Source organism: Equus asinus, chromosome 27, assembly GCF_041296235.1.
Source record: "Equus asinus isolate D_3611 breed Donkey chromosome 27, EquAss-T2T_v2, whole genome shotgun sequence".
NCBI classification, from domain to species: Eukaryota; Metazoa; Chordata; class Mammalia; order Perissodactyla; family Equidae; genus Equus; species Equus asinus.
Window position 1 is genome coordinate 15,831,461 of NC_091816.1, and position 24,701 is coordinate 15,856,161.

Below are 24,701 nucleotides of genomic sequence, written 5' to 3' on the forward strand. Positions count from 1 at the left end.
CGGAAGTAAAGAGTCTTTGTCCTATGGAGAGAATGGCCAATTCATTAGGGAAGATGCACTGACTTGCCTGGCCCTTCTTTGCAGAGATGGTCTCCCTTGGTTGTTTGGGGGCATCCCACTGATGGTCTGATTTATTTATTTGTGTTTACAAGTTACACTGCTCATGAGGGCAGTTGGGCCCACGGGGATCTGCAGAGCAGTTTGAACTGGTATTTCTCAATCTTTATACTCATGTCTGTCCCTCCCACCCATGATTTCTTTCTCTACCTTCAGCATTTGTAAGATACAGTACTATGAAAACAATAAATTGATCGAGTATATTTTTAAAAGCTACATACGCTTTTTCTGATACTGCCCCTTACAGATGTGCCTTCCCCCACCCTCCTGAGAATCACTACTTTAAAGAACAAATCAGTGATGAGTTTCAGACACCCCTCAGTGTCCAGGAGACACTATGTAGTTCTTCTTTAATAAAATGGAGTTCACTTTACCCATGCTGGTCCCCTCCTGAGTTCAAATTCAGGTGTCATATCGAGGGCTGGGGGGCAAGGATGGTGCCTGTCTTGTTTGTCATTCAGTGCCTAGCATAGTGTTTTGCATATGCTAAGTTCTCAATAAATATTTTTGAGATTACTTAATGATGTTTCTGAGTTGTTTTATTTTATTTTCTCCCCAAAGCCCCCCAGTACATAGTGGCATATTCTAGTTTTAGGTTCTTCTGGTTGTGCTGTGTGGGACGCCACCTCAGCATGGCTTGATGAGCAGTGCTAGGTCCACACCCAGGATCCAAACCGGTGAAACCCTGGGGTGCCGAAATGGAGCATGTGAACTTAACCACTCAGCCATGGGGCTAGATCTGTTTCTGAGTTTTGTCCACGGATATTTACTAGTGGATTTTTAAGATATTACCAAAAAAATATCCTAACTTATATGGGAATAAAAATAGGAGAATACAGCTCTTAGGATTATTTTGAAGATTAAATGGGAAAATGCCTTTAGAGCTCTCCACATAGATTCTGGTACTTAGTAGGCACTCAAATGAAAACATAATTATTGTTATTATATTATTTGTAATAGAGAATGCATCCAAATGATAATAACCACCAATTGCTAGGTGTCACATACAGTTCATATTACACAAAAAAATTTCATTCACGTTACATGCCTAGTCTTTGGCTGTGCCTGAGAAGAGCAGCAACAGTATTACAGTCACTACAGAATTTGATTATTAAGGGGTTAGATAACTTTGGCCTTTGGTTAAGTCTTCATCAATAATTCCAAGCAAATGCTTCAAAAATATCAGTGGTTGTTCACGAGCAATGGGGGAAGAGCACAGAAGGATCAATGCAAACCCATCATCATCACACGCAAACAACTCCAGCACATGCCCTCTGGACCACACATCCTCTTTCTTCCAGGACGACAGATTACAGAAAAGATGGCCAAGAGGTACTCAAAAGATGCTCACAATCACTAGTTATCAGGGAAATGCAAATCAAAACCACAATGAGATATCACCTCACACCTGCTAGAATAGCTATTATCAAAAAGACAAGAAATAACAAATTGTTGGTGAGGATGTGGAGAAAAGGGAACCCTTGGGCACTGCTGGTGGGAATGTAAACTGGTACAGCCACTATGGAGGTTCCTCAAAATATTGAAAATAGAACTACCATATGACCCAGCAATTCCACCTCTGGGTATTTATCCAAAGAAAATGAAAACACTAACTCAAAAAGATATGTGTACCTTCATGTTACTGCAGCATTATTTACAATAGCCAAGACATGGAAACAACCTAAGTGTCCATCGACGAATGAGTGGATGAAGAAAATGTGATACACACACACAAACACACACAGAGGAATATTATTCAGCCAAAAAAAGAATGAAATCTTGCCATTTGTAACAACATGGATGGAGCTTGGAGCTTGAAGGCATTATGCTAAGGGAAATAAGTCAGACAGAGAAAGACAAATACCATATGATCTCCATTATACGTGGCATCTAAAAAAAGACAAAACAAAACAAAACCAAGCTCATAGGTACAGAGAACAGATTGGTCGTTGCTAGAGTCAGGGGTCAGGGGTGGGCCAAATGGGTGAAGGAGGTCACAAGGTACAAACTTCCACTTATAAAATAAATAAGTCATGGGAATGTAATGTACAGCATGGTTAATAACACTGCATTGCATATTTGAAAGTTGCTAAAAGAGTAAATCTTAAATTTCTCATCATAAGAAAAAAGTTCTCAACTGTGTGGTGATGGGCGTTAAGCAGACTTACTGTAGTGATCGTTTTGCAATATATACAAATATCGAAGCATCATGTTGTACAGCTGAAACTATATAACGCTGAGCATCAATTATACCTCAATTTCTATAGAAAGAATGCCAGGTTATTAAAAGTAAGCGACCAGAGTCAGAAATTGAAAAACACAAACAATGACAAGTTTTACTTCAATTTATATCTTAATAATTTCCCTGAAATAGGGAACTTCCAGGGGAATGTTCTTTTAAATCCAGTTTGGGCTGTATGATATAGCTTCAGATCCTTAAGCAGACCTGTGACTAATTAATACACCCCTCCTACCAAGACTGTGACTTTGGACACGTCTTGTTATTACAATTATAATGATCTTTGGCCAGATATGCACCCTGCTCACATGTACTATTTTAAAGGAAGAAAGTTACAGAAGTTTTGCTCCAGAAAGGGAGGCGTGCAAAATATCCCTTTCAGTGGCAGCCTTGACATTTGGCATACTTTTTCCCATTCCAGAGCTGGGCCACGTGCTTGAAACCCCAGACCGCGGCTGGTGCTGCTGCTCTTTTCCATGTTTGGCTCCGACTATATAGTAATTTTCAAAGCAGGTTCCAACTCGCTTGGGAAGACTTTCAGATATTGTACACCTAGCCTGACAAACTCATGTGCAAGGACAGATTCCCTCATCAATGTGCGAAACAGTCCTTCTCCAGTCACTTCACTGCGGAGTTCGACAAGGTCCGCACTAAAGTCACCTCCATTAGATTCTTCTTTGTTTTTCTCCAGAGGTACAGAGATAAATTCCAATTGCCATTGAAATTTTACCTTTTCTTTTCTTTTTTTTGGACTGGTTGAACTACATTTGCTCAAAAGGCTTAGGCAAATTATAGTTGTGTCATGCCAATGGGGTGAAGCTTCTATGGGAGTAAAGCTTATGGAAGTAAAGCTTAAGGAAAAGAAAGGGGGGTTATAACGAGCCAAACTGATGGAGTCTTCTAAGCAATTTGCATAGTAGGTCATTTAATCCTTAAAACAATTTCATGACATAGGTACTATCATCATCCTTTTTATATTGGTGAGAAACAGATGACTTGCCCAACGTTATCCAGTGCAAGAGCCAGGATTCAAACCCAGGCAGTCTGACGTCACAGCCAGCTCTCTTAGCCACTGCATTATGCTTCCTCTCATCAAAGAAGGCCTCGACGTCGACATTCTCTTCTTTTTATTGAAATAGTAATATCTAATTTAACACATGATCACCTCTACCCTCTAGAAATGTGACAGTGTCTCATGAAGCATCAATGGCGGTCTCTCAGATCATTTAAAATGTTATACAATGTCGCATACATCTAGACAAGTCTTTGTTTACTGGAGGAGCCTGCATATTTTGAGGCCTACATCACTTTGGTTAAAAGGCATTATATATGCCCTTACTTGCTTTTCACTGTGAACCAATGAGCAGAAAACAGTTCACAGGAGCCAGTGTTTGTGGTTGCCTGTCATGGGAAGTCGGCCAGAATTTCTGTTGCCCCATTGAATTGAGAGCCAACCTACTGCACATGTATGTCAAGCATTCATTTTGCCAGTGAACTGGAGACCTGGTCAGCTGAAACGTAAAAATCTATTTCACAAAAGACAGAAGATGCTGAACAGTCAACAAAATACCCCAGGGGGATCCAACCTAATGTAGATACTTGAAGAATTCATGCCCATTGAATCTCACCTGGATTGAGACTTGTCTAAATTTTCCTGCCTTCTTCATGAGCAGTTCAGTTCTTCTTCCTTTCCTTAAACGTTTAGTTATCAAAGTAGTCCCACGTGTCTCGCAGTAGGTTGAGGCATCTAGAGTTTTCCCCTTCTACGTCATGTTTCTCTAATTGAATAGACTGAATCCTTTTTTTTACATCAGTGTGTTTTACACCATATGCTTTTCTCATCTTATTAGGTGTTGTTAAATAAACACTAATATTTAATTTCTTTTTGGTTCATTTATTCATTTCACTTTCCAAATTGATGAAAGCTCCTGTACACGTGTATTCCGGGTTTTGCCTTATCTTCAGTCTCTCAGCCACTTTCTAGTCTGAATTTTAGTTTCTTTTATTTTTCCTTAGAGGCAATCTTATTGGTACATCAGTCCAAACTTGTTTGTGGAGCTTTGTCAACCACACATCAAGGAATTCCAGCCATCTCATGCATGACAGCCCAGCATCTCAGTCTAGAAGAATTTTTGACTGGAAGTATTTGAAAGCCACGGTGAGTAGTAGGCAGGGATTTTTAATCTAGGGTCTATGGAGAGAATTCAGAGTGTCCGTGAACTTGGATGAGAAAAAAATTACATTTTTCTTTTCACTACACTCTAACTGAAATTTAGCACTTCTTCCAATTATGAATGTTGACAAACTGCCACTCCCCCATGCAGTGGTATTAGCTGTCCTTGTGGCTTTATTACCAATAGAAACTAGACTGTTCCATATCACATTGCAGTTGCTGTAGACAGCACAAAATACCATTTATACTCCACAGTTATGGGAGTTATCAAATCCACTCCAGATCATACAGGATACAGTTTTTCTGTCCACAGATGTTCTTGTGACATTGCTGGCCCCATTCGGCCACCAAACAGTAAAGCTGAAGGTCTGCACACTGATGACCTAGATGTGGATGTTGCTCCCCAGGATTTCCTATTCACAATGGTGACAAGGAGATGAATCAGACAGTTCAGTCCAATGCTCTTATTCTAGCTAAGCAATAACAATCTACACACTGGTATCTTTAAAAAATATTTAATTTACTTCCTTATATTTTAAACACATTATCTTGTTATATAATTAATTCATGTTATACTACTACATCACAAATTTTTGTTTGGGATACCTTGATAACTGTATTTCACTATAGTTGGTTTCCTTTATAATTCTATGTATTTTATTTATACATTAAAAATATTATTCTGAGAAGTGATGCACAGGCTTCAGCAGAATGCTAAAGAGATCTACTGGCACAAAAAAGGCTAAAAAGCCCTATGAGAGGGGGCTGGCCCCGTGGCCAAGTGGTTAAGTTCGCGCGCTCTGCTGCAGGCGGCCCAGTGTTTCGTTGGTTCGAATCCTGGGTGCGGACATGGCACTGCTCGTCAGACCACGCTGAGGCAGCGTCCCACATGCCACAACTAGAGGGACCCACAACGAAGAATACACAACTATGTACCGGGGGGCTTTAGGGAGAAAAAGGAAAAAATAAAATCTTAAAAAAAAAAAAAAAAAAGCCCTATGAAAAAGGATTAAGGGGCAACGGGTTTTCAGGAATGAAATGCAACCTGAAGCCATATGTCCCTGTAACCAAGGGGAGGGAGGTGGCACTAGGGGAATAGCAGGGACACAGAGGAGGTTTAAGATGGATGCACAATTCGTCCAGAGAAGGGCTGTCTGCCCCATTCGTCACCCAATGTCAACCTCAAAGTTCTAATTCCCTGAAAACTCAATGCCATCCTCTGCTCTTAAGAAAGAAGACAGTGGGGGCTGGCCCCGTGGCCGAGTGGTTAAGTTCGCGCGCTCCGCTGCAGGCGGCCCAGTGTTTCGTTAGTTCGAATCCTGGGTGCGGACATGGCACTGCTCATCAGACCACGCTGAGGCAGCGTCCCACATGCCACAACTAGAAGAACCCACGATGAAGAATACACAACTATGTACCGGGGGGCTTTGGGGAGAAAAAGGAAAAAATAAAATCTTAAAAAAAAAAAAAAAAAAAAAGAAAGAAGACAGTGGACCTGTGGGGTTGGGAAGAATGTTTGGAGAGAGGATGGGAGGAAGAGAAACCCCTATGGGCTGTGGTTGGGCAGAAAACCGCAATTACATGTAAAGGAGGACGCAGTTAAGACGGTCTCTTCTGTCACTCCACACAAGTGGAAGGCCTTCTCCTAGCTGCAGTTCTGTATTTTGTTTATATAAGGCTGTGGGTCCTTAAAAATAACAGATGAAATCCCTGTTTTATATAGAAGGAAGTTTAGGCAAGGGGAAGTAAATGGCAGTTTTTGTACATGACATTATTTGAGATAGAAGAACTTGGAATTGGTAAGTTACATAGTGTGCGTGTGTGTGTGTGTGTGTGAGAGAGAGAGAAAGAGATTGATTGAGAGAGAAAACACCTACCGAGGACACTTAAAACTTTGTCCCATGGCCAAACACTTTGGTCAGATCAAACCTCTGGAAGAAACTGAAATCTCAGATCAGCTTTTGAGAAACTCGATGAAAGTCATCAAGGTAATGATCATCACGGAGAGAACATTTCAGGTGCTATTAACAGAAGTATGTTCCGCCAGAGGCTTCAAAACACTTTTTACCTGTCACCTGATTAATTTCACAACATAAAGTGAAGTGGGAGGTTTGGACTTTCCCCCGCCCTCCATTCTGCAAAGTGGTCTGACGTACAATCAAGACTGCATCTGGTGTTCGAGAAGGTGACTTTTTGTGGATAATTAACAGCTATTATTTAGCCTTTGGTCAGTGGGAAGGTTGGGTGCAGAGAAGTTTGAGGCAAAGGAAAGATGTAAGAGCTCTTGGGGTTTGGATATGCACCAAATCAGACTCCATTTGACAAACACCCATTGAGCTATGAGCCACGTGCCAAGCACTGGGGAGGACCCAGTAATCAGAGTCGGCCGTCAGTAGCCTAAGTCCTTTCCTTTCAACTGTAGTTCCTGATTCTCTACTGTGTGAATTACCTAGGAGGTCGTACTCATCTTAGAAAATCTGGGCAATAGAAAGAATTTCTTCCTTCAGTGGACCGGGAGCAGCAAAAATCCTATTTGCTATTAGAGCTGTGGAAATGTTTAATTTTTCATCACACATAAAAAGTAACTATTTTTCTCCAAGTGTTTTTCATCTGATGCTAAATTTTTGACTCCGTATAGACCATTAATGTATACAAATGACAAGAAAGAGACAGCAACTTTCCAGGGGTAATATCCTTATTTTTAGAGGTCAACAGTTGTCAAAAGCTCCTCAGTTATGAAAATATAAGAGGAAATCTTATATAAGAGAATATACAAGGGAAGCAGAAATGTTTAAATTAATCTTACTCTCAAATTAAAACCCCAAACCACAATATATATTTTTGTGTTATCCTTAAGAAGACATTATTTCCAGAATCTTTCCATTTGAGACAATGGATTTGACAAATAAGATGATAATGAAGGAATTGCTTTTTTTTTTTAAGGTCAACCAATTATAGTTGTGAATTTTACTTCCTAAACTTCCTCTGGTCAATTGCAAATTATCATCATTAGATAAAACACCTTAAAAAATTCTCAGAAAGTTGGATTTAAGGTATCACATTTTACTCTAAAGCGATAAGAAAATGGTTAAATTAAATTTAAAATATTTTGCTCTCTTAGACTTGACATTGTTTACTCTCTCCCAGTCCTGGGCAATATTGTTCAGTTTAACAGAGAGAAAGATTTTCATGAGCGCTTAGTAAAGCCTTACAGCCTACGATGGTATTGTAACTAGCATGTTATCTTCATAATCTGCTTTATCACCATCACAAACCTTAAATTTCCCCCCTTCAAGTCACATCAGGACAATTATGTGAAAGTCGAACAACCTTTTATCAAGAACACACAGCACAGAAATCTGGATCAATACTCGGAGGCCACTTCTGATGTTTTTAACAATTCAGAACTTCATTCAGTATATGAAAAACAACTGGATTAACCAAAAAGGTTAAGAAAACATAATCTTTGACCCATCCATGAAGATGACATAAGGATACAGATTTAGAGAACAAACAAGAAGGAGCCATCAAACACCACTGGGATACCTTTCCTGGATTGGGAGAGGTGTTTTGTTACTGTGAGATGCTATTCTACATCAGTTTATGAACATTCTTAATACCAGGACCAGGGGGAAGTTCCTGTTTCCTTAGTGGACCTCTTCACACACAGTGTGCCATTTCGTCGCTGTCACATGAGCCCTAGAACACTTGAATTGCACCACTGTATTTATGTTTTATTATATTTCAAATGCCTGCCTCTAGCATACCTGACACCCTCTTGGAACTCAGAGCGGCTCCAGGCTGCCAGAGGAAATACCAGCAGGCTTTCACTGGGCAGCCCAGATTACTCCACTGACACACAGCCCTTCCAAGGCCCCTCTCCTGCACACAGCGCCAGGCCACCTCAGGCAAGCCAGCTCCACAGCTGACCCTCCCCAGCGCAACAGATCTGCGTGCTTCTGCCTGCGGTTGTTCATCACCACTGACTGCCCGACGCTCAAAAAGGACCTTGCTTTTATTTTCAAGGTTAAAAAAAAAACAAACTCTCATAAAACCTTATCTAGAAAGAATCAGACCAAAACCCAGAGAGGCATTAGAGTGAAAAAAAAAAAAAACCAAACCACTCCAGAAACGTTAAATATCAGAGGATGGGAGACTGAAATCATTACCATGACACGGATAAACTTTACCCAGCTGATGAGATCATCAATTATCCGAGTTAATAACTGCGTCTGTGTATTTAATTGTTTTCCTTCTAATACTTCTCATCCCCACACCCCCTGCCCCCACCCCAACCCCAACCCCCACCCCCCACGCCTTCGCCCCTCACCTGCCAGCCGTCTGTCTCTGGTGTTTTTCCAAATAGCATCCAGGGCTCTAGCCGTGGAGTCTCGGATGTGATCGCTAAAGGACCTCCGGAGAGGGGCTCTCAGGGGCTGAGCCATCACGCGGGCCTCAGCTCCCCTGATCACCCGCAAAGGACTTCAGCGCAGCCCCGGCGCGGCGACCATCCTCTCGTCCTGCTGCAGATGGCTGTCCCCGGCCCGCGGCGGGGCTGCGCGCTCCGGCCGCCGGCACTGCGGCTCGCGCTGCGGCCCGGGGAGCGCCGGTTGCAGGCGGCTGCTGGCCCGCCGCCAGGCGCGCGCGGCGGCCACATCTGGAAGGGCTTACCCCTGAGCCAGCGACACGCTCGCGCAGCTCTCGAGCTGCCTTCGTGGCTATCTAGATGATTCTAGCTCCCTGTGTCGTCCAATCACTCGACTCGGTACAGGCTGGGCTGTTCGTCTCTTGAATAACAGGTCTCTTCTTCCCCAGCCATCCAGGTCACCTTGCATTTTTGAAGGAAAGGCAGGGCAGGAGGCAAAAAAAAGGGAGGGAGGAAGGGAGGGAGAGGAGGAGGGGCAGGCAGGGTTCTCTTTAGTTTTCAAGGCTAATTCTCATTCCCATTTGCATTTGATTAACTTATTTGGCTTTTATTAAGGCCTGGCTTTCGATTATGCTGTTTATGAGATAGAAAGTTCAACCTTTAGTTGTGGTTGTGGGAAGGTAGATAGAGCTGTAGGGAGCATCCTGGGGATCAAACTGGATTCTCTCTGGGAAATGGAGACTTGAGTTTTAAACGAAATATCAATCAACTCCTCATATTTTCCCTGTAACTATGCTTCTCCTTATAATCAGTAGCTTAATCCAATAATTCTAGATTTTGCCTCTAAATAAGGTTCAAATGTACCCCGGTCTTGTGAATCTTTCAGTTCCAAGCAAGCAAATTTCATCATTGCAATTGCATGTCAAAAACTCACCCCAAAAGAATGAAGAAAAATGCCAAGCATCATGAAATCAAAATATGGGCCAACTGCTTCTTTTACAAGATGTGTTTTCGAGTTTCTAAAATGCCAAATAAATCTATTTCTCTGCCAATGAATTTGGCTGATTTTCTGCCTTTTAATGCATTATGAACCCTCTCCTTCCCCACTGTCCCCTACATCCCATCTTGTAACTCTCAAGGTTTGGCATGGAACCTTAATATTGGCATGAGATCGTGTCTAAGGGCCAGTTCGTAACCTTTGTGAGATTAGACAATGCTGTAAAAGCGCTTTGTAAATTGCAAGGTATCATGCAAAGGCTAATTATTATCATAATTATTTTGATACATGAAATCATTTTCAACCCACACTGATCTCCCTGAGTCTCCAAATTTTTATCGCACGTACCCTCCTTCCCCTGCAATTCTGACAACTTAATTATACGAAAGATGATAATTAAAATAGTGATATTATGCTCACGAGTTATCACCACTAAAACCACTGCTTATTAGTGACCCATGTGTCCCAAATTGTATTGTTCCCAAAGGCTCATGAGTCTCTCCAACTGAGAATGTGCTTCTTGGTCGATATTTCCTTTTTTGCCTCATCATTGGGCTGGGCATAGATCAGGAGGCCGTGAGCGCTGACTGCTGAGGTATGTAGACCTCTGTGCATAGGGGAATCAGTTCCAAGGAAATTCTCCATAAAAAATTTCAAAAAATGTTATCATCTAATACCTGGTTCCGTTTTAAAACAAAGTCCCCAAAGTCTGTGTGTGTGTGTGCGCACGTTTCTCCTTCAAAGAGGTCTGGGCAGTTTGAAACAGGTTGACTCATTTCCTGGTCAGATTGAACAGGACAGGTCTATGTGGACCCCTTTTACAGAGGAACAGCATGAAGTCACCATAGCATGAGCAGTGACCCCCACACTGTGCTAGGCCTGGGGAAGTTGAGGCTGAATAAAGCATCGACTCTGTCTTCAAGGAGGAGAAGTCACATGGGCCACAAATAATTTCAAAACAGCATGATAAATTCCACGATAGAAGCATGTGCAAGGTGTCATGGGAATACCAAGATAGAAAACGTAGCCTGGACTTCTAACTCCTCCTAGGCACTGGCCTCACCTAAATTTCCAACAAGATCTATGACAGTGTCAGGAATATACAATCAATCATTCCCAGCATGCAAAGCGACTGACTATAATGGCATGAAGCTTTTCTATTCCTAAACACAGACGGGGGAGTAATAAAGGGGAAATAGCATTTGTTGAGTACCTATGATGTACCACAAACTCTTCCAGCACTGTATATAGATCCACGTGTGTAGACCAGGATAAATGTTATTATCTCCTCTCGGGAGATGAGGAAGCTGAAGCGCAGAAAGAAGAGATTCGAGGAAGCTCAGATAATAAACGTCAGATCCAGGAATCACACCCAGTGCTGTCTGCATCCAAAACTCATTAGCCTCTCAATCAACTTGACTGGTCATAAATTAATGACAAAGATGATAATGACCCATCAGTGTTAACCTCAGTTGATACTAAGCTATGGGCCGAAGCTCCTTACTCTTAGCCAAATAAAATCACCAACTGGATCCAGCGTGTGGAAGAAGGCTGAGTCTCAGATGAGTCTTAGGTGATCCCAGCTGTGGAAATTGCAAGGCAGTGAGTCCAGAGAATTAAGGCCTAGTCAATGCATACTCTTTTATGATAGGACACTCAGGTCTGATCTCCAGAGGGTTCCAGAAAGACCGCCCTTCTCCTCTGCAATACTCGCTCTCCAGGACAACACCCCCAGTTCTTCATTGTAGCTCATCTCAGCAGGTGCTGGAAAAACCTATGGATTCTAAGTACAGGTTCCATTAGGTAGAATGATCCATCTTTCTAAGAGGTTTTTTATGTTACAGGGAAAAAAAAAGGAAACATAAACGTAACTTTTATTGACAGACTATCGGAGAGGGGCAGCATACCTAAATGTTTTCAAGCAAGGTGGGCTTTAATTATTAATTTTACTATAACCCACAGAAGGGCTGGGACCTTGGCCCATTACTTCTGAAAACTCAATCCAATTTTTGCTGTGAGGATATTGCAACGCCTTGTGGATGAATCTCAGCCACATGTCATGGGTATGGTGTAAAAACCATTCTATACACAGCCAATTTTAAATTATTCTTGTTTCTTTGCTTGCTTTCTGTATTTATTGGCCACTAGAAATGTTCCACGCAGAAAAAGTGCTTTTTAGAATCCACTGTTTATAGAATAATTCTTCAAGTTGTATTTCCACGGATTTCAAATAATCCAAGTCTTTTCTAACTGTGAGGGGTGAGGACCGTATGTGATAATTAGCGTTGTCTCAGCTTGGCAGATGGGGGAAGTGGGAACATGAGAAGTCTGTTGGTTCTTTTCAAGATCCCACTGGGAATTATAAGAGAAAAGAAAATGGTGACATTATGCTTTGATAGCTTCTCACTTTCTTATTTTTGTGATAAAGGACTGTTTCAGCTATTAGTGGAGTTGCTCTTTGACCTGGGGCGCTTTGCAAACTTTCCCAGATCCCTGGAGAGCACAGATTCTTGTCATATATTAAGCTACATATTCTGGCTCCAGTGAGTCCCTAATATTTTCCATCTAAGAAAACCATTTGGCAATGTATTATAGATTTTATCTAATTTTATCTAACTTATAAATTTTATCTTCTTACTGCAAACAAAAACTTAAATTTTATAGTGTTTCTAGGTCCCATTTGCTTTGATCTAATGTTAGGGACATCTTATTTTCCAAGTCCATGTAGCATCAATCCACTTCGGTCTTATAGCCACTGTCATTTGTTGATGCAACTCATTTAAATCTTTGGAGCAATTAGAAGATTTAGGACTACCCAAGGCGCTAATAGCTTCTTTCAAAATAATGTGAATAATCATGGGAAATGGAAAGTTTATTGGAGCAATGCCATGCTTGGATTTGGGTCTTTGGCACAGAGAGGAAATTATTAAAACCCCAATTGGTTAAGCCCTGTGAGTGATTCCACTCCTGCAACAGGCCAGCAGGCTTAGTACATAATAAGTCTGCCTGAAGGGCTGTAACTCCACAATAGTAGAGTTCTCCAATATGTAGGTATCCAATAAACCACGACAAGAAGAATTCGTAGTATGAAGTTTCTGTAACTTTAAGGAATTGTAAATGATTTCTGTTTACTCCAATTAATAACACCCAGCCTGTAGGTTACATGTTGCTGCTATTGTTTTCATTTTGAAATATTTATTTAATATGGCCATCTTCAGCACACTTGCTCTGCTGCAAGTGGCAATTTTATTTCTTAATCTGCTTCTGCATTTGGAACCCTAAGGATTACACTAAATTTGGTTGAGAATCTCCTTTGTGATAAACTCTGTTAAGTGTTCCCCACCAAAGGGCTCAAGCCAAGGTTGCTCACTCTATCTATTCGTTATCTATTGCTATGTTATAGATGAATAGACCACAGTGTTGATTTTCTTCAAATCGATGATCTCTGACCTGGGGGCAGACAAGATTCTTCTTGGAAGGCAGGAAGAAAATCTGAGAATCTATATCCATATCTATGTATACGGTTCTTTAAATATTTCTATTTTTGTCTAATGTATGAAGCACACAGGTACAGTGATTTATGGGTCTAATTTATAAATAAATAAATTTCTTGGGGTTCTACGCTCAGAAAATTGTACTGATGGGAATTACTGATCAAAGAAGTTCCGAGACTATTTCTCTCCAACTACTGACATATACCCAAATCACACTATCTTTCAGAGTAAAATCAACTTGTTAGGGGCACACTGTTGAATAAATGTATAAGGGGAAAGGGTGTAACAGAACAGGAAGTGAATATTAGGAAAGAGAGGATTTCCTTTTCTTCCTGACTGATGCAACACTAGCTTATTTCCTTTCCGACTCTGAATCTCCTTACTACCTGTGCTTTCTGAAACAAAGTTCTCCACCTGGACTGAGAAAAGCCACCTTATCTGTGAGAAAGGAAACTTCTACAGACAATGTTTGTGTCCCCCCAAATTTTGTATGTTGAAAACTAACCCCCAGTGTGATGGTATTTGGAGGTTGGGCCTTTGGGAGGTGATTAGGTCATGAGGGAGGAGCCCTCATAAATGGGATTAGTGTCCTTATAAAGAGACTCTAGAGAGCTCACTTGTCCCTTCTGCTGTGTGAGGGCTCAGCAAGAAGGTGGTGTCTATGAATGAGGAAATGGGCCCTCACCACATACCAAATCTGCTGGCACCTTGATCTTAGACTCTGCAGCCTCCAGACTGTGAGAAATAAATCTCTGTTGTTTATAAGCCACTCAGCCTATGGTATTCTGTTACAGAAGTGCAAATGGACTAAGACAGAGACTTAATTTCAGTCCTGCTTTGTGATCTCAGGACAGCATTTTCACAATTGCTAATGAGTTAATTGACTAGATCACTGATTCTGGTCCAGAGGGGCAGATGGAAGTGGAGGATGTCAGAATCACACAGAGTGGGACCTCACCTCTCCTATTGGGAGTGCAGTAAAAGGTTAACCAACTCTACTGGGCAAATGGTCTCACTCCACTTATAAAAAATTACCACAACAGAATCTTAATTATTAGTAAATATATTGGCCATTTGTACACTTTCAAGTTGCTTTGAACATACCTCTTTGGAGTTACTCATTTGTTGGTTTTGGTTTACTCATCTCTCAATTATTTCTTTTCCATTTTGTATAGTTGACTCTAGCTTTATATACTGGAATTTTTGGCAGAGAGATAGGAAATAAAAGATACTGGAGAATGGGGACCAGCCCAGTGGCATAGTGGTTAAGTTTGTATGCTCCACTTTGGCAGCCTGGGGTTCACCAGTTTGGATCCTGAGTGCAGACCTACACACAGCTCATCAAGCCATGCTGTGGCTGGCGTCCTACATATAAAATAGGGGAAGACGGTCACAGATGTTAGCTCAGGGCTAATCTTCCTCAAAAGAAAATATCCTGGAGAATGGAAAGAGAAAGTAGTCATGCCCCCAGAATTTTTTTTTAATGCAATGATTTCAGATTTTCTTCTATGTCATGATTTCAGAAGATTAAAATATTTTTAATTTCTATGGAAAAATCGACAAGGGTTCTCACCAATATCTATGCTAAAAGATAATACGTCTATAATTTTTTATTGCCTTAGCAAAGAATAGGCTCTCTAATGGTAAAATAGATTTTAGATACAGTTAAAACTTTAGGAGGAATTAATTTCTTTTCTCTTATTCTTCATTTCCTTTTATTCTTTTAGTCTTCCTTTTATTCCTTCTTATCCTTTATTCTTCATAGTGTAAAATTCCAGTATATTATTAATTAAAGGAGCCCAGCATTATGGCATAGAATTATGGTGATATAATTTCTCTGCTCACTCAGATTTACAGTATGTTATGGCTACTTGAATTGCTTTTAAATTATGTTTGTTTCAAATCCTACTAGCTATTTTGTGTATCTTTATATTGAGATTGAGACCAAAAAACCAACCTCTTGCTTATTTTGAATTATAAGACTTCTTTCTGAGAAACAAACAAAATATTCAGATGTTTTATTTTACTTTCATGTAAACTTACTACCACAAATCTCCATGAAGAATGCCAGATGTGGTTATCCTTTGGATTATAATAATTATCAATAACCTCAAATAACATGCTACAGTAATAATAAAATCAAAAGCAATTTTGGATAATGGCTGAGTGATATACTCAAGCTTGTACATTCAGGGATAATTTCAAAGTCGGACAACAGGAACCTAAATATTTTTCTATGTTAATATAACCTGTTGATTACACCTTTTCAACCATATTATTAATAAATGTCATATATTGTGACAAGACCCCATTGCCAGTACCAACAGGCTTGAATGTTTTTGTAAAAAGCTATTTTACAGGTTGACTTAGCTTCAGCCCATGAAAGGATCCTGCTGATACACCCACACACACCCACACACACACACACACACATATCACATTACCCACACACACCTACACACACACACATGCAAAACAAATACAAAACAATATTTTTTTTAGAAATTGCACAACAGGCAACACAGAATCGTGATCTCTGAAAGAAGATAAAAAAAAAAAAATACATGAGCTCTACCACTGCCCCAACTTACAGCCTAGGGGTAGTTTCTGGGCCAGAGTAGAGAGAGGAAAATCAAACATAACCTGGCAATCTCGAGGTGACAGAGATCAGAGATTACGGAGACTGAGGTAGCTGGAATTCGCAGGTCAGAGTACCAAAGAAGAGGGAGAAGCATAGAGAGTGGGCCATGCAGATCTGCAGAGGGTCTCCTCAAGCCTTTGACTAAATATTAGTCAGCACAGGTGTAAGAAGGAACTGTCCCAAGCTGAGGAAAGAAGTATTGGACCTCAGCAGGTTGATCACTTCCCGGAGCTTACGCAGGGCTGGGATTAGTTTCTGCTCCTACCAGCCAGCATGAAGAGACCCCATGTAACACGAGGCATTGGGCGGAATCCCCAGAAGAGTCATGCCTCAAGAGTGGGGCTAAATTAGTTCTAGAGTGATGGCTGTTCTTTATCTGCCAGGAGAAGAAAAGAAATAATAAAGATAAGACCAGAAATCATGGAAATTGAAAACAGACAATAGAGAAGATCAAAAGCTGGTTCTTTGGGAAGATCAATAAAATAGATTAATCTCTGGTCAGATTAATGAGAAATAAAAGTGAGTTTAATGAGGTCACAGAACTCAAGGTCAATATACAAAAATCAATTGTATTTCCATATACTAGCAATAAACAATTAGTAATTAAAATAAGTGCCATTTACAAAATGACCAAAAAATATGAAATACTTAGAGATAGATTTAACAAATGTGTGTACAAAAACCTGTACACAATGCTATAAAACAGAGAGCTATACCCTGTTCACGGATTTGAAGACTCAATATTACTTGGATGTCAGTTCTTCCCATACTAACGTATAGATTCAACATAAAACCAATCAAAATTCCAGAAAGTTATTTTTTTTGAAAAACTGACAAGTTGATTCTAAAATTTATATGGAAATACAAAGGACCTAAATGAACCAAAAAGATTTTGAAAAAGAAAAGCAATGTTGGAGGGTTTACACTACTTGATTTCAAGACTTACTGTAAGTCTACGGTAATCAAGACAAAATAATATTGATTTAAGGATAGACATATAGACCAATGAAACAGAATAGAAATTTCAGAACTATATCCATCCTACATACTCAGTTGACTTTTGATAAAGATGCCAAGGTAAGTCAGTGGGGTAATCTTTTTGGGCAAGTGGTACTGGGACAACTGGATAACCATATGGAAAAAAATGACCCTCAACTCTTACCTCACACCTTAAACAAACATTTACCTAAATGTAAGAGTAAAACTATAAGACTCATAGAAGAAATTTTGTGACCTTAACTTGGGTAAAGTTTTCTTAGCACCTAATAAGCATGAATTATAAAGGAAAAAAGATAAATTGGAACAAAAAAACCTTTGTTTTTTTAAAGATGCTGCAAAGAAAAGAAAAAGTCAAGTCACTAGCTAAGAGAAAATATTTGCAAAACATATATCTAATAAAGAACTTGTATCTAGAATATATAAAGAACCCTTATCATTCAATAACAAAAAGACAAGTAACCAGATTTTAACCAATGGGCAAAAGTTTTGAAATGACACTTCACAAAAGAAGATATATGAGTGGGCAATAAGCACATGAAAAGATGCCCAACCTCATTAGTCATTAGGGAAGTGTTAATTAAAATCACATTGAGATACCACTACCTACTAAAATTAAAAAGACTAACCATAGCAAGTATTGGAGAGGATGTGGGGTGACTGGAATTCTTATACTTTGCTGGTGGGAATGTAAAATGTTTTAACAATTTGGAAACAATTTGGAAGTTTCTTTTAAAGTTAAATATACCCTTGACCAACTGTCTCCTCCTAGCTATTACTAAAGAGAAAAAATAGCATATGTTTGTATAAAAAGAGTATACAATTGTATAACGTATGAGAATATTCAGAGCACCTTTTTCCATTTGCAGATAATTCTATAAAATTATCCATAAAATTACCACTATAGTGACAGAGACTAGCTCTGTGCTGGCCAGAAGTTGGGATGGGGGTGAGGGTGGGGTGAGATTCACCATAACGTGCGTGAGGGATTTTTTGAGGGGATGAGAAAAAAGAAAATGAAAAACAGGAAAAATTAGCAACATTAATAACCAATAGAGTGTTAATATCTATAATAAAGAAAGCACTTCTACAAATCAAAAAAGCCAAATAGAAACAGCCCCAAATTGAAAAAAACCAATGGATTTCATGAATAAGCATTTTATAAAGTATATGGAGGTAACAGAAGAAATAGAAGTGAAATAGAAGTTTAGTGTTCAAATATTGCTCTCACTGAAAATTCTCTGCCATTAGCAAATCATCAGAACTCTGAATCTCTAAAAATCAGATATACACCTTGACAGAGAGGAGGGGGGAAATTGCTGCTTAAAGAATGGTCGCCAGCTTGGAGTACGTACATATGGAAATGACAGAGCCAGTGCTGTGCTATTGGATCAAATTATATGAGAGAGTTTTACAATAAGGCACTTCAGAGATTATCAATAATAAAATTTATTAGAATGGCATCATGAAAGACTTATTCTATATTGAATAAGTATTAGTATCATTTCATGCAAGGTTATTAATATTGATATGTTTTCAGCCAAAGCAATAAAAACATTTCAACTCAATAAAGGTAGGTTATTATTGGATTGCATTATTATATTAGGATATGTTATTTGTGTGGATATATATTCATTTTCAGGGCACCTAATGGACCTTTAAAAAATGCTTATTTAAGTAAATAGGCATTTTGATAACATTAACAGCAAAAGAACATACAATTTCACAGTCTCTTCCTGATAAAAAGTAAGCCAAAAATTTCTTCCCAAATATTTGAAACAAGAAAAGAAAAAAGAAGAAAAGTGAAACACTTATTCTTCTGACTAGCATACAGAAAGCTAAAGAAAGAAAAGTCAGGAAAAGAGAGTAAAAAAGAACAGCCTTGAGAAAAGGAAAAATAGTAGAATTATGGGAGATGGAGCATCATGATTCGTTTGCATCGATTAAACTGTACAGGAATTGACAGTCTGCAAATTTCACCTGAAAGAGGGCATCTGTCGTGAAGGAAAGTCAAGCATACTCCCAGCTGCAGAGAAAAAGCAGACGGGGAAGGGCACGGGAGATTTTTAGCAAGTACTTCTTTTGACCAAATTCCTCTTTGTTTTTTCTTTTTTGGCGGAGGAACCCCTCATTAATAGATTTAAGAAACATGATGGCGATGAATGAACACTGGTACCTGCACTGCTTCCCTAATCTTGACTTTGAGACTTGGGGGTTCAGACCCTAATTCTCACTCATACTGATTATTGCCTTGGGCTTCTTGGTTTCTGAAACTAGTCAGTGTGTGGCCAACGGCTGGTCAGGGTCTGGACAGATGGTCAGAGATGAGCACAGAAATCAAGAGGAAGCATTTTGAAACTTCTTATAGTAATTTGACAGAGTAATTTTCCATCCGTTGAATCCCATGATAAAATACTTTGGCTTCTATTTTTTATATTTTGCGGGCTTTTTTCCCAATTTTATTTTTCTAGTAATCTGTTTTCATTATATTCTAAAACAGTATGTGCCCACAAGAGACTGAAAAAAAACGCATTCACCGTAAATAGTTTAGGAAACCCTGCTCTAAATAAATGTATAAAATATCTAGAGACGATGGTTGCTTGAGTATTTCAATAAATGGGACTTTATCTTGCTTGTATCTAGATAGAGAAAAAGGGTAAATCAGTTTTGTGAAGTTTTCAATCAGCTTCTGAATTAAACAATTGTTGATATTTGCATATTGCTTGCTATTTGTTCTTTATGTGGAAGAGCAGCATAGTATGTATTGTTACTATCTCAAATTGGAAATCAAACAAATAAAAGACTTTTAAAAGAAATGGAAGTATTTCTGCCTTTGGAATTTCATGCCCAGTGAGTGGTTCCTATCTGGCATGGAGACTAGAGATCATTAATGATGCAAGAACATCAAAAACTGAAATAGTCAAAGAAAAACAAAGGGTAGGTGGTGGCAGGAAATAGATCAGGCAATTTAGTCATTTAAGTGTGAAATATGATTATTCTAAAGTAAACCTCCTTTTTATCTAGCTAGTTTGAGGAAATGGTTAGCATTTCTTAGGACGAAGATTTGCTCCAAAATCAGTTAGAAAATCGGAGATCTTTAGAAGCAGCTATTTTCTTTAGTTCTCTAAATTCATATGTTATCTCTTCTTTATCTTAATGGTGTCACTTGTTATTTATTATCATGAGCAAGGGTTACATTATGATAAAGCAGAACTCAGTTTTTAAAAGTGTCTCGCCAAAAGCAAAAGCATAACTCAAAATCCTTTGATTTTTTTCCAACCTCGTCAGCAAGCCCCCTGTGATGTATACATATTAAAAGTCCTTTATCAATAGTGATTATAGTTTTTATCTATCTAATGGGTTTCTAGTATTGTAGTGCATCATTTAAAAAAAAAAACTGTTTTTGCCTCTTTTTCTTTTACTGTTAATAAAGAGTTAAGAATAAGGATGTCTTGATGTTTGCAGCTGGGGTAATACCACTGATTAATTTAATAAGATTTACTATACTTCGTAAAAGTTATAATCACTCTCCAAGGCCTCTTGGAGTCTGGACCCATCCCATTTTCCAGTCTTCTCTCCTTCCAAACACAAACTCCATGCTCCAGCTGGCTGGGCTGCACAATTGCATCACCGCGCCTCATGCATTCCCACTGTCCTGACTTTGCCAACACTATTTTCCTTGCCTAGAAATGTCTCAGATCTTCCTCTCCCGTTTTTCGAAGCTTTCTTTTTCTCCAGATCTTCTCTGGACCACTCCAGCCCAGGTGACCTCTCTCAACTAAATGTCTAGAGTCTCTTGAGTATCTTACCGCTTAGCTTTTACCACTTATCTTGCTTGACAGGCTGGAAGCATTCTCAAGGGATGTGATCTCAAGATCTAGGACAAGGACATTCTGAGACCACGGAACAGGAGAGGCAAGAAAAGCAGCACATATCAACATCGCTCATTCCTATCCTTTTTCCCTTTATCACTGGCCCTCAACTTTCTAAGAGAGAGGAAGTGGGAGAGAAAGAGGGTACAGAAGAGAATTGGATGGGCTGACATTTGGCTGGGCTTGGATTAAACTGGAGTAGGGGTAATAGGGTCCACTGAGGGGAAGCTGAAGATTGTAGCCTTGCTAACAATTATAACATTTATGTCAGTTTTCAGCACTATATAATAGTGGTTTTTCGCCGACACTTGGGCTGTTTCTAGATTACAAAATAGCAAATTAGGTAATGTCTGCCTGTGTCATTCCCTCATGCCCCTTTCTGAACATCTTCACTCCTGAGATCTCTTCCTTTTCCCTAAGGCATTCATCCGGTTTTACCACTGCCTGGCGTTCTAATCCTTCACTGCCCCAAATTGTCCGTCTCACAGAGATGAGAACTCCTGTTAGCTGGGTGCTTGATAATACTAGCTGGGCTATTCTAAGGTGACGTTGAGCCCTGGGAGAGGAGGGGGTTGTGGGATATAGAGGAATTTATATATAAAACAAGAACCTGATCCAAATAAACATCTACTTATTGAAAGTGAGTGGTGGAATAATGAGACATTTAGCTCCGTATTGCATTGTCTCTGTTCTCTTTTTGTCTCCCTACCATGTCTGCCTATGGAATTATTTCCACTGCTTTAAAACCTTGTTGTCTTTAGTTGATTGGATAATGAGTAGGTTGGTCAATGATAAGTATGTGAAACCAGATGACACAACAGGGCATCTTTGATTACTTTGGTTGTTCAATAAACTGTTCATATGTATATATCCTTTCTCTCACCTTGACTATAAACTCTTTGAGGGTAGTGTCTTAAGCAGTTTTATAAGCCCAGCACACTGATAAAAACATATATTCAGAAATATTTCTGGTTATATTTATAATAAAATATGACCTTTTGCTAGCCGTTCAGTGTCATGTTAATTTTTCTTATCCCTTAGGATTTGGTTATGCATGCAAACTTTGAAGTACATATTGAAATTATACCCTAGAGGGTATGTTACATTTAGGAATCTTGAGCCTGAGAGATTCTGATTCAACAGGCCTGGAGCATCCAAGAATCTGAATTTTTAAAAAAGTGTTCTAGAAAGTTATGAGGCACATTTTAACAAACATTGCATTAAGAGGATACGCCTTTCTTTTTAATTAAAAATGCCATTTTTCTTTCAATCAAAAAATTATTGAGTGTTCTTTATATGCAAGACATTCGAAGGTAAATCAGACATGGATTTTATTATATAATAGGGAAAAATAAGCCTTAATAATCATAATAAAGGGCATAAAGGGATAAAAACCTTATGAGAAAAAAGTTAAAAATAGAAATAGCTTATGACCCAGCCATCCCACTACTGGGTATCTATCCTAAGAACCTGAAATCAGCAATTCCAAAAGTCCCATGCACCCCTATGTTCATTGCAGCATTATTCACAATAGCCAAGTCATGGAATCAACCTAAGTGCCCAGCAACTGATGATTGGATAAAGAAGATATGGTGTATATATATACAATGGAATACTACTCAGTCATAAAAAAGGACAAAGTCGTCCCATTCACAACAACATGGATGGACCTTGAGGGTATTATGTTGAGTGAAATAAGCCAGACAGAGAAGGACGAACTCTGTATGACTCCACTCATAGGTGGTAGTTAACATATAGACAAAGAGAACTGATCGGTCATTACCAGGGGAAAGGGGGGTGGGGGGAGGGCACTAGGGGTGAAGTGGTGTACCTACAACATGACTAATAATGATGTACAACTGTAATTTCACAAGGTTGTTAACTATCATAATCTTAATAAAAAAACCTTATGAGAACTTCAAGTATAGTATTGAGAGTTCCAGGGAAAAGGGCTGATTTCAGGGTAGTGGAGACCTTGGGAGGCTTCAAAGAGGACGTGAACATGGATGTCTGTTGATAGTATGAGACGAAATGCTAGGAATATCAATGAGTACTAGGATATAAATATGTAAGTTTATCTGTGTGCTCTCTGGTATTAACTTCTATTATTTGAGACAGACAAGATAAGACTCTCAAATTGGAAAATTAGTATTAATATTACATCCATTAAAATACAAGTCAGAGCACTGTGTCTACCATAGCATCAATCAGATGTTTATATTTTTTACTCTCTGTATCATTTATGTAGACACTTAAAGAAATATAAATAAGGCTAAATTCTAGAGAACCACAAAACCATTGTGAGGTATTCCCTTGCTCTCCTTCCTCTTAAAAACAAAACAAAATAAAACAAAACAAATCAAAAGCCCAAAACCGCTAAGGGTTAAATAATTTCACTGAAGAAAAACAAAAGCGAGGTAAGCTGAAGTCATGGGAAACGGTAGAGAAAGAACAAGAGGCTGAAAACCCACCACAGATGGAGCAAAGATTTTCCAGATGTGGAATTCTTTCTATGGATCAGTGCTGTTAGCTTGGCCGACTTAGGTTCTACCAGGGAAAAAAATATTCAGCTATGGCTTCCTTCTAACTTCTATCTATAATCTAAGTAAACCTACTTTGCTGAAATTTTATATTTTGTTTCCTTTAGAAAAATGTCTTAATGTCTGTGATCTGCAGATATTTTTTAAAAGTTGGCTTACATTCTAGATGGGGATGTTTTTGGAAAGCCTGAAGATATTTGTACGTGTGCCGGAATATCTCCATTTGGAAAGACATTTCTAAAATCTCTTTGTCACAGTCCTTTTGTCCACATCACAGAAAGGCCAGGGCGCTCCCTGCATGTGAGGATGAGGGGGTCACTGCTCTGTTTATATTCTGCTGTCATGGACCATCTGGGAGAATGGCCCCTGATTAGCTGCAGAGCGATGAGTGCCATCTCAGAGTCAGGGTCACAAGTTAGACCGACATGATTTGTTTTTTTTTTTAAAGGCCCCCAAATCTGGTGCTCAAAAATATTACAAAAGAATGGAAGTTTTCTTGATATAATAAATAAGCCAGCTTCCTGCTTTACTAAAGTCGTAAGATAAGAAAAGCTTTATTTCCCGCTTTCGGTCACCTGGCTGACCTTCGTTTTGCATGGATGAAAGCTACTGTCTTCATCATTGCCACTGGAATGCAGCCATTAGAGGTCTTAGGGGAAAAAAAATCACAGAAATGCCCCCACATATGTGATTTGTTTTTTAATTTAAAAAAATACTAAGTCATAGAATTCAGGTAGATGCAGTAGAATTCTGATTTTTTTTTCTTAAAGATATTTTATTTAAAAAAAGTATCAACTGTGTCACCCCTGATTATTTGTTTGTTTATAGTCTTCTCTCTTTTGGATTTACAATGTTAGCTATTATTATTTAATATCTTGCTGATTATATTTAGTAGACTAAGAGAATATGAATATAGTCTATTAAAAATATCAAATTGTTGGGGGCAACAGCACTTGACTCAAACAAATTACAATGCAAGTTATAAACCAGATGACATGTTCAGGATGAAGTTAAGTGATTTTAAGAAGGAGATAATTTATTTGGTCAAGAAAATCCATGAATCTCAGAAATACAAGATATGATGCTACTGATGGGGATGAATGCATCTGAATGAGGTGGCACAGACTTCTATGGACTGCTTAGTAATTATGAAGTAGTAATATAGTTTTGTAACTTAAAAAGGCAGTATAACTGTGAAAAATTATAATTTTATTGAACACTCACTATTTACGTAGTTCTTGCTAAGTCTTAAGGAGCAAAACCAAT

At 39.0% G+C, this 24,701-nt stretch overlaps 1 protein-coding gene across 8 annotated transcripts in view; it reads right to left on the reverse strand.

The window, feature by feature from the left end:
- DLC1 (DLC1 Rho GTPase activating protein) overlaps positions 1–24,701 on the reverse strand; it is a 479,646-nt gene that overhangs the window by 156,750 nt on the left and 298,195 nt on the right. Inside the window, exon 1 of one of the 8 annotated variants that reach the window (XM_044760460.2) lies at positions 8,860–9,263. The exons of 6 other annotated variants lie outside the window; for them this stretch is intronic. In XM_044760460.2, the coding sequence (XP_044616395.1) occupies positions 8,860–8,974 (115 nt within the window). In that variant the 5' untranslated portion in view covers positions 8,975–9,263. Of the gene's footprint in view, positions 1–8,859; positions 9,358–24,701 lie in introns of those variants that run through there. One more of the 8 variants, XM_070500037.1, reaches the window with a different exon arrangement.